The sequence below is a fragment of the Babylonia areolata genome, chromosome 17 (assembly GCF_041734735.1).
Source record: "Babylonia areolata isolate BAREFJ2019XMU chromosome 17, ASM4173473v1, whole genome shotgun sequence".
In the NCBI taxonomy this organism is placed as follows: domain Eukaryota; kingdom Metazoa; phylum Mollusca; class Gastropoda; order Neogastropoda; family Buccinidae; genus Babylonia; species Babylonia areolata.
In genome coordinates this window covers 19,970,791-19,980,790 of record NC_134892.1, presented here as the reverse complement: position 1 = coordinate 19,980,790, position 10,000 = coordinate 19,970,791, and the positions used below count along the sequence as shown (strand labels likewise).

Below are 10,000 nucleotides of genomic sequence, written 5' to 3'. Positions count from 1 at the left end.
ATTAAATGAAACTGACAAACAAACAAACAAAACAAGAAAGGCAAGGCCTTCAAGACTCACTTGTGATAAATTATGTCCCCTAGCATTAATTACAGAGTAATTTCCCTTTTTTACTATCTGCACCAAAACGTTTGCAAAATAAAAAAAAATTCCATGCTTAGCAAAAGAAGTTCCTGTTTGAACAAAAAATGATAATAATGACTCCTCTAGTTGTTGTGCCAGAATAAGAGGTCAAAGTGCCAAGTTTAGAGAATACAAAAAATATAAATATAACAGTAAATGCAGTTTTCATATAATTAGGCTTCATTTTTTATTTTTTTGTGCCCATCCCAGAGGTGCAATATTGTTTTAAACAAGATGACTGGAAAGAACTGAATTTTTCCTATTTTTATGACAAATTTGGTGTCAACTGACAAAGTATTTGCAGAGAAAATGTCAATGTTAAAGTTTACCACGGACACACAGACACACAGACACACGGACACACACACACACACACAGACAACCGAACACCGGGTTAAAACATAGACTCACTTTGTTTACACAAGTGAGTCAAAAACCAGCACCTAAACACCATGTCAAAGTGTACACCCGCATCAAATTCAATATTGTTTGTTTGAGAACTGTATATTGCTGGCTTTTTTTTCATCAATTTATAAGTGCTATGTTTAGTTAGTACAATATTTTGTGTAAGTTGTTTCATAATGCCCAGTTTAATTTTCTTAACCAGTTATTCTAAAGAAAAAATGTAATAATATAATTACGTTGTACAAACGTTGTGTGTCGAACAGAGTTGTGACACAGCCATAACATAGCACAACTGACCTCAGTGCAAAAAACAACAATAACAGCAAAAATTGATCAATATACAGTCTCAGCACTGGTCAAAGAAAGATAATGAAAATTGCTTTTCACAGTTCATCAGAAGCATGAACGGTCTCCATCCGACTCCCCCCCCCCCCCCCCCCCCAATCCTAATATAGAACAACGGATTCAAAATTAACCCCCCTCTCTCTGTCTCTCCCTCTCATTCTGACTAATTCGAGCACCGCAAGACCTAAGTGTTTTATTCTTAGTAATACACCCCATCTTCTAGGATGAGGAATGGCAGCTATTTTACAATAACAGTCTCTGAAAGAGATCAAATGTCGATTTGAATGGACTTCTCGAGGCGTGTGATGTTGCACAGGGACAGATAGAAAGATGGGAGGTAATTTTGAAGGGAACTCGTCATGATCATTTACTGACAGATGCAAGGTATTTTCGTTTACAGTAGTTGTAAAAAAATAAAATAATATATATATATATATATATATATTCACACACAGACACACACAGAGTGGCCACGAAGACATGAACCACACACACTAATTTAATATCAAACTGACGTGGAGTCAAAAAAAACTCAAAATAAAAAAAGACCAGAGAGAAAGAAACGCCTGCGTGTGAACGAAGTCTTGAGTTAGTAGTAGTCCTTTTTTTTTTTTTTTTTTTTTTTGTCTTTTTTTTTTCAAGTGTGGGCGATCGTGTGTGCGCGTGTGTGTGTGTGTGTGTCATACCCAGTACAAAGTCTATGATCGAAAGTAAGAGGTGACCTGAATATCATTAGTCATCTGTGTGTGTGTGTGTGTGTGTGTGTGTGTGTGTGTGTGTGTGACGTACATTAGAGGCCAAAGTGTCATCTCTGTACTGTGTGACTAGCTTCTTGTGTCCCAAGCCAGCTCAGCACAGTTGTTCCCCTTGTGCCTCACACTTCCTGTCAATGTGTCAGTAGTTTGACCCAGTTTCTTTCATCATCGTCCACCCACTTCCTCTTCGTCTTATTGCCCCTGTCTGTCTGTCTGTTTGTCTGTCTATAGCTGTTTCTCTTTCCCTCTCTGTTAGATTGTTTCTCTGTTTGTCTGTCTATAGCTGTTTCTCTTTCCCTCTCTGTAAGATTGTTTCTTCTCTCTATTTCCGTCTGTCTGTCTATATCTGTCTCTCTTTCCCTCAGTTAGTTTTTTCTTTATCTGTCTGTCTACAGCTATCTGTCTAAAGCTGTCTGTCTGTCTATAGCTCTCTCTTTCCTTCTTTGTTATTTGGTTTCTTCTCTCTACTTCTGTTTCTCTGTCTGTCTGTCTATAGCTCTCTATTTCCTTATCTGTTATTTGGTTTCTTCTCTCTACTTCTGTTTCTCTGTCTGTCTGTCTGTCTGTCTGTCTGCGAGCACGATGATGATGATTGTTATAATCATTATCATTATTGTTATTTCCAGTTCGGTGACAGTATTTCAAAGAGGCAGTGTCAGATGTGGGAGAAAGACAATTGTCCCAACACACAATATAAGAAAGTTGCTCTTCTGAATATCAGAGGTGTTCCACAACACTGATACATACGGGAAAAAAAAAGTGATTTGCTTGTGCGGTGGTTCAGAAAACTGCCTCGAGTTGCGGGAAACCATGTCTTTTTTTTTTTCCTTCTTCTTTTTTTTTCCTTTTCTTTTTGTTGTTGTTGTATTGTATCACACTTTTGTCATAATGATCTTTGTGTGTATAAATCGAGCTGCCGTCCACGCGAAGAACGCATCCCAGCCATCCTCACGACACCCCCCCTCCCGTCCCCCCTCCACCCCCACCCCCCCAACCGACCCCCCCCCCCCCTCCCGTCCCCCCCCAACTGACCCCCCACCCGCCCCTCCATCTTTTCTGCTTGCAAATGTATTTGTTTTACAATAAAAGTGTATTTTCCTACACAATTTTGCCAGGGATAACACTATTGTTACCGTGGGTTCTTTTACATGCCCTAAGCATATGCTACATATGGTACCTTGGTTTATCGTGTTATCTTGAGAGCAAAAAAATATTTTTGATGACAGTTCACCCATGTCGTGAAGAAATGGATTTCTTGATATTTCATTTGATCACTACAACAAACCTTGGTCCCGAATCTGTCCTTTCAGATGTGGCCATTGTACACATGATAACGGTATGAACCTTAACGAATACAGTGTGTGTACACTTGTATTGTTATTCAGTCCTTGTAACCCTTTCTCACGTCATAATTATCTACTTTGTCATTAATGGATCTTCATTGTTGTTTTTCATGCCCACAGGTTCGGAGAAGAATGATACAGAAGAAAATCTTTACCGTCACCATCATTTTCGGAATCGCTATGTTTCTTGCCATTTTCCCCGTACTTCAGCTGGATATAAGACATTACCTCGTGGACTCTTCCTCAATGGTCGATCCTGACGACAGACCAGTTCCGACGAACCACCCCCGTCATGGACAAATCTACAGAAAAACGGGCAAGCAGGTAGTGCACGGGCGTTCTCATGGCCCGGGGAATCCTTCCTGGAAGAGCGATGGAAAGACGCCTCCCAGGCGGAACACCACTTCCGCCCTCGACAAACCTCGCGCCAAACGACCACCAAAACAGGGCAAGGAGAAGGAGTATGCGTGGAACGCCAACAGAACTCCAGGGGAGGTGCAGCACATTATCTTTGTCAAGGTGAGCTGGGTCAGTTCGTTAAAATAGTCATCCATCGACATGTCTTTGTCAGGGTGAGCTGGGTCAGTTCGTTAAAATAGTCATCCATCAGCATGTCGTCTTTGTCGAGGTGAGCTTCGTCAGTTCGTTGAAATAGTCATCCATCGACATGTCGTCTTTGTCGAGGTGAGCTTCGTCAGTTCGTTGAAATAGTCATCCATCGACATGTCGTCTTTGTCGAGGTGAGCTTTGTCAGTTCGTTAAAATAGTCACCCATCAGCATGTCGTCTTTGTCAAGGTGAGCTTCGTCAGTTCGTTGAAATAGTCACCCATCAGCATGTCGTCTTTGTCAAGGTGAGCTTTGTCAGTTCGTTAAAATAGTCACCCATCAGCATGTCGTCTTTGTCAAGGTGAGCTTCGTCAGTTCGTTGAAATAGTCATCCATCGACATGTCGTCTTTGTCAAGGTGAACTTTGTCAGTTCGTTAAAATAGTCATCCATCGACATGTCGTCTTTGTCAAGGTGAGCTTTGTCAGTTCGTTAAAATAGTCATCCATCGACATGTCGTCTTTGTCAAGGTGAGCTTTGTCAGTACGTTAAAATAGTCATCCATCGACATGTCGTCTTTGTCAAGGTGAGCTTTGTCAGTTCGTTAAAATAGTCATCCATCGACATGTCGTCTTTGTCAAGGTGAGCTGGGTCAGGTCGTTAAAATATTCCTCTGTCGAGATAACAATTATCATTGTCTTTGTCAAGGTGTACTGGATCACTTCATGTATAGTCTGTTCCATCAGTTTCAGTTTCTCAAGGAGGCGTCACTGCATTTGGACAAATACACTTTTTTTTAAATGGAACTATTTTGATTGTAGAGCGCTTATTAGCAACATTATTTGATTAAGCGCTCTATTGTTATCATTTTTTATTATTATTACTATTATCATCATCATCATCATCATCATAATTACATGCCACACCACATCTGCTGGGCAGATGCCTGACAGCAGCATAACCCAACCCAACTTAATAGATAAAGTGCATGCATACATATTTGATTACCAACAGAATTTTGCCAGAGGACAACACTTTTGTTGCCATGGGTTATTTTCCAGTGCACTAAGTGCGTGCTGCACACTGAACCTCGGTTCATCGTCTCATCCGAATGACTAGACGCTCAGTCTGATTTTCCTGTCCAGCCTGGGAGAAAGAGCAAGAGCGTGATTCGAACCCAGATCTTCAAGGACACTGTATTGACAGAAAAGCATCTTAACCATTCTGACACCTTGCAGAATTAACTTCTTCCATCAATACATTGTCTGTCAACGCGGTGAGCTGGATAAATTCACTTCATCTTTTGTCTGTTTCTCAAGATATTGTCTTTGTCAGAATGAACTGGATCACTTCATCTAAGGTCTGTTCCAGCAACTTATTGTCTGTGTCAAGGTGAACTGGATCAATTCGTTTATAGTCTGTCCCGTCAACAATGTTCTATCTTTTTTGTCAAAGTGATCTGGATCAATTCATCTATATATTGTTTCTTCAAAATATCGTCTTTGTCGAGATAGAGTTGAGTTGGACCAGTTCAATTCATCTGCAGTCTGTTCCATCAACATATTGTCTTTGCCAGGGTGAGTTAGATCACTTCATCTTTTCCTGTCTTTTTTCTAAGAATACAAAACAAAGTAACAACAACAACAACAACAACACAACAAAAAGTCGTTCTTTCTCAAGATGTACTGAATGAATTCATCTGTAATATGTTCCATCAACATATCGTCTTTGTGAAGGTGAGCTGGGTCAATTAAATTCATCTGTAGTCTGCTCCTTCAATATATCAGCTTCGTCAAGGTGTGCTGGATCACTTCATCTATTGTCTATTCCATCAAATAATGATAATAATGATGATGATGGTAATAATAATAATAATGAAAACTTGTTGAGAGATTTCTTCCCTTAATGGGATCTCAAAGCGCTTTACAATAAACATGAAACACACATACACACACCACAACTTACAAGAAAAAAAAAAGATTTAATGCACAAAAGCATAAAAACAGATTCAAAGACTACGCATATTACATTACTTTAACACCACACACACACGCATGCACACACACACACACACACACACACACACACACACACACACACACACACACAGAGTTTGCATGGCTTATAGCTGAATGTCATTTGAAAGACATGGAAGGTCCTGCATAGGCGTTTTAAAAATTACGTGTTTTCAGACCAGTTTTAAAAGATTGAAATGAGGGAGAGTGGCGAAGATCGTGAGGTGAACTGTGGTCAAGACAGAAGGGGATGAATGCGAGAAAGAAGATCCACTTAGGATCGGGTGTTAACTATTGTCTCTGCCATCAACATATGTAGTCATGTTGTGTTAGATCAATTCATATAATAGCCTGTTCCATCAACATTTTGTCACATATTGTGTTTGTCATGGTGAGCTGGATCGATTCAACTCATCGATGGAGTCTGCTCCATCAATACATTATCTTTGTGAGTGTGATTTTTCGTCATCTTCATTCATATAATTATAGTCTGTTTTATCTACACATCGTCTTTGTAAAGATGAGCTGGACCAGTTCGTCTGTAGTCTGTGTCATCAATATTTGTATTTGTAGTTCTCTTTTTGTAACAACAGATTTCTCTGTGTGAAATTCAGGCTGCTCTCCCCAGGGAGACCTCGTCGCTACACTACAGCGCCATCCATTGTGTGTGTGTGTGTGTGTGTGTGTGTGTGTGTGTGTGTGTGTTTTCCTACGTGCAGTTTTATTTGTTTTTTCCTATCGAAGTGGATTTTTCTATATAATTTTGACAGGAACAACCCTTTTGTTGCCGTGGGTTCTTTTACGTGTGCTAAGTGCATGCCGCACAAGGGATCTCGGTTTATCCTCTCATCCGAATGACTGTACCATCTTTATCAAGTTGAACTGGTTTAATTCTTCCATAGTTTTCACCATGGACAGATCATCTTTGTCAAATGTGTTTTCTGTCATTTTCTCAATAGTTCCATGGAGGATTGTTTTAGCAGGCCCATTGGACTGGATATAATTTCCGTCCTCCCTCCGTCTCCCTCACTCAATAATTATTTGTAGGATTGTTTGAGCGAGGCCATTGGATCGGACATGTATCAACAATCTTCGTCCTCTTCTTCTTCGTTTGTGGGCTGCAGCTCCCACGTTCACTCGTATGTAAACGAGTGGGCTTTTACGTGTATGACCGTTTTTGGTTTTTTTTATTCCGCCATGTAGGCAGCCATACTCCGTTTTCGGGAGGGGTGGTGCATAGTTGGTATGTTCTCGTTTCCATAACCCACCAAAAGCTGACATGGATTACAGGATCTTTAACGTGCGTATTTGATCTTCTGCTTGTGTATACACACGAAGGGGGGTTCAGGCACTAGCAGGTCGGCACACATGTTGACCTGGGAGATCGGAAACATCTCCACCCTTTACCCACCAGGCGCCGTTACCGAGATTCGAACCCGGGACCCTCAGATTGAAAGTCCAACGCTTTACTGTACTATCTGGCTATTGCTCCCGTCAGTACCAACCATGAGAACGACGTTGCAGGTTCACAAGGCGGGGAGCACCACGCTGTTCAACGTGTTCCTCAGGTTCTCCGTCAGTCGCCAGCTGAACGTGTTCTTCCCTCAACGCAGCAACCTCCTGTCCGTGTACAGCACTCAACTCAGGAACCTGCTGCCCCACCCCCCGTCCCCGCCCTTTCTCTTCGACGTTCTGCTGAACCACGTGGTCCTGGACCCTTCCCAGCTCCGCCGACACTTCCCGGGCGACACGCGCTACGTGGCCGTGGTGAGACAGCCCTGGCATCTCGTGCAGTCCGCCTTCTTCTACTTCCGCTTCCGATACATCAGGAAGGCCAGCAGCTTCGAGGGCTTCATCCGCAACCAGTCTGCCTACGAGCCCCCCGACCCCCTGCAGTCCTTCACAAACAACAGGATGAGCATAGACCTGGGCCTGCCCCCGAGACGCCTGAGGGACAGGTCCTACATCGGCACCTTCCTCCGTCATCTGGACAGCCTTCTGGACCTGGTTCTGGTCATGGAGCGCCTGGACGAGTCTCTGGTGCTGATGAAGCGGATGTTCAACTGGACCTTCAAGGACATCATCTACACCAAGCTCAACACTCACAAGCACGGGCACGCCTCAAGCATCCAGGCGGATGCCGAGGTGAGGCGACGCTTCCTGGAGTTTCAGCAGTTCGACGTGGCTCTCTATGAACACTACGTCAAGGTGCTGGAGGAAAAGCTGGCGGAGCAGAGTGATGATTTCCAGCAGGAAGTGGAGGCTTTCGTCAGCGTCAACAACAAAGTGTCCAACTTCTGTGCACACCGTCCCAACACGACCGTGCTGCTCGTGCCTGCCACCACGTGGAGTGCCGAGTTCAGCGTCGTCCCTGCAGAGTGTGCCTTCATGACAGCAAACGAAACATCGGTGAATTCCTGGGCAAAGGAGAAACAGCTTCAGAGACTGGCTCCTCTGATGTCTGGGGGAGAGAGCGCTGGAAAGCACTGACCATTTCCTTGACGAAGGAGAAACAGTTATGGAGATTGGCCCCTTTGATATCTAAGAAAAAAGAGTGCTGGAAAGCACTGATCATTTCTGGGCGAAGGAAAAAAACAGTTACAGAGACTGGCTCCTTCAATGTCTAGGAAAAGAAGTTCTGAAAAGCACTGACCATTCCTGAGCAAAGGAGAAAACAGTTACAGATTCAGTTGCAGTTTCTCAAGGAGGTGTCATTGCGTTCGGACAAATCCACATACGCCACACCACATCTGCTAGGTAGATGCCTTACCAGCAGCATAACCCAACGCGCATAGTCAGGCCTTGAGTGCATGCTTATGTATTCGTGTGCATATCAGAGTGGGTTTCTTCTACAGAATTTTGCCAGAGGACAACACTCTCGTTGCCATGGGTTCTTTTTCAGTGCGCCAAGTGCGTGCTACACACGGGACCTCGGTTTATCGCCTCATCCAGAAAGACTAGACGCTCAGTTTGATTTTCCATTCAAACTTGGGAGAAAGGGCGAGAGCGGGATTCGAACCCACACCCTCAAGGACTCTCTACATTGGCAGCTGAGCATTTTAACCATTCTGCCACCTTCCTCTTAAGCTACAGACTGGCTCCTCAAATGTCTGGGGAAAGATCTGAACCCTCGGCTGTTGAACCTTGGTGCAATCGAGAAACAGTGTGATTTGAATATGAAGTTGCAGTTACTACGCGTTTGTGTAATTATAAGGCAATATCCACACTTGTCCCCCTCAAAACGGAATGAGTCGTGTTCACAACAAGGCGTGGACGGTCAGTCCACCAGTCACAGACAGCAGTAGTGGGGAAGACATGTGGTTGTCGCCTATTACCAATGGTGTCGGTGATTTTGCCGAAGAGAAAGTAATACAGTCGTCAGCGGAATAAATCCGGTTACAGAGTGGTGAACGACACCCTGACCTGTTACAGAGTGGTGAACGACACCCTGACCTGTTACAGAGTGGTGAACGACACACTGACCTGTTACAGGGAGGTGAACGACACACTGACCTGTTACAGGGAGGTGAACGACACCCTGACCTGTTACAGGGAGGTGAACGACACCCTGACCTGTTACAGAGTGGTGAACGACACCCTGACCTGTTACAGAGTGGTGAACGACATCCTGACTTGTTACAGGGTGGTGAACGACATCCTGACCTGTTACAGAGTGGTGAACGACACCCTAACCTGTTACAGAGTGGTGAACGACATCCTGACTTGTTACAGGGTGGTGAACGACACCCTGACCTGTTACAGAGTGGTGTACGACACCCTGACCTGTTACAGGGTGGTGAACGACACCCTGACCTGTTACAGAGTGGTGAACGACACCCTGACGTGTTACAGGGTGGTGAACGACACCCTGACCTGTTACAGAGTGGTGAACGACACCCTGACCTGTTACAGAGTGGTGAACGACACCCTGACCTGTTACAGGGCAGCCTGTTCATCTACCAACATACGTGTCGGCGGCAGGCAACGGGTTAAACAACAACAACATCAGTTATGAAAGGAAACCAAATGACGAGCATGTTAAACCAGGTTGCATCATTCAATAAAACAACCACACACAGATTGCTTCAGATTTTTTTTTCTCCATAACTTTATTTCTTTATAACGTTTCAACTCTCGTACACTGTCAAAATATTGAAAAATGATTTTCTTTTTTCTTTTCGAGGAATCATTTTGGTTTGGTTTGGTTTTTTTAAGTAAGAAATGCGAATTCACAGTGCTATAAAACAGAAAACACGTGCAAACCTCAACAGTTTAACACTTTCCAGAACTGAAAGATGAGAGACGAGACAAACACACAAACGAACAGTCTTTCCAGACAGTCATGCAACCAAAAACTATTCATTAAGACAATGCAACAACAGGCAGACTGTTAAAAAAAAAAAAAAAAAAAAAAGAAAGAAGAAAACAGAAAGATAACTGAAGGAAATGAAAAGGAGGAGTTTGTATT

The 10,000-nt window shown here is 43.3% G+C and overlaps 1 protein-coding gene across 2 annotated transcripts in view; it reads left to right on the top strand.

The window, feature by feature from the left end:
* The window catches only part of LOC143291738 (galactose-3-O-sulfotransferase 2-like), a 41,219-nt gene extending 32,242 nt beyond the window's left edge, over positions 1–8,977 (top strand). For both annotated transcript variants that reach the window (XM_076601803.1, XM_076601804.1), the window contains exons 2-3: positions 3,092–3,490; positions 7,057–8,977. In XM_076601803.1, the coding sequence (XP_076457918.1) occupies positions 3,092–3,490; positions 7,057–8,022 (1,365 nt within the window). In that variant the 3' untranslated portion in view covers positions 8,023–8,977. The remainder of the gene's footprint in view (positions 1–3,091; positions 3,491–7,056) is intronic.
* Positions 8,978–10,000: the final 1,023 nt, after the last annotated feature.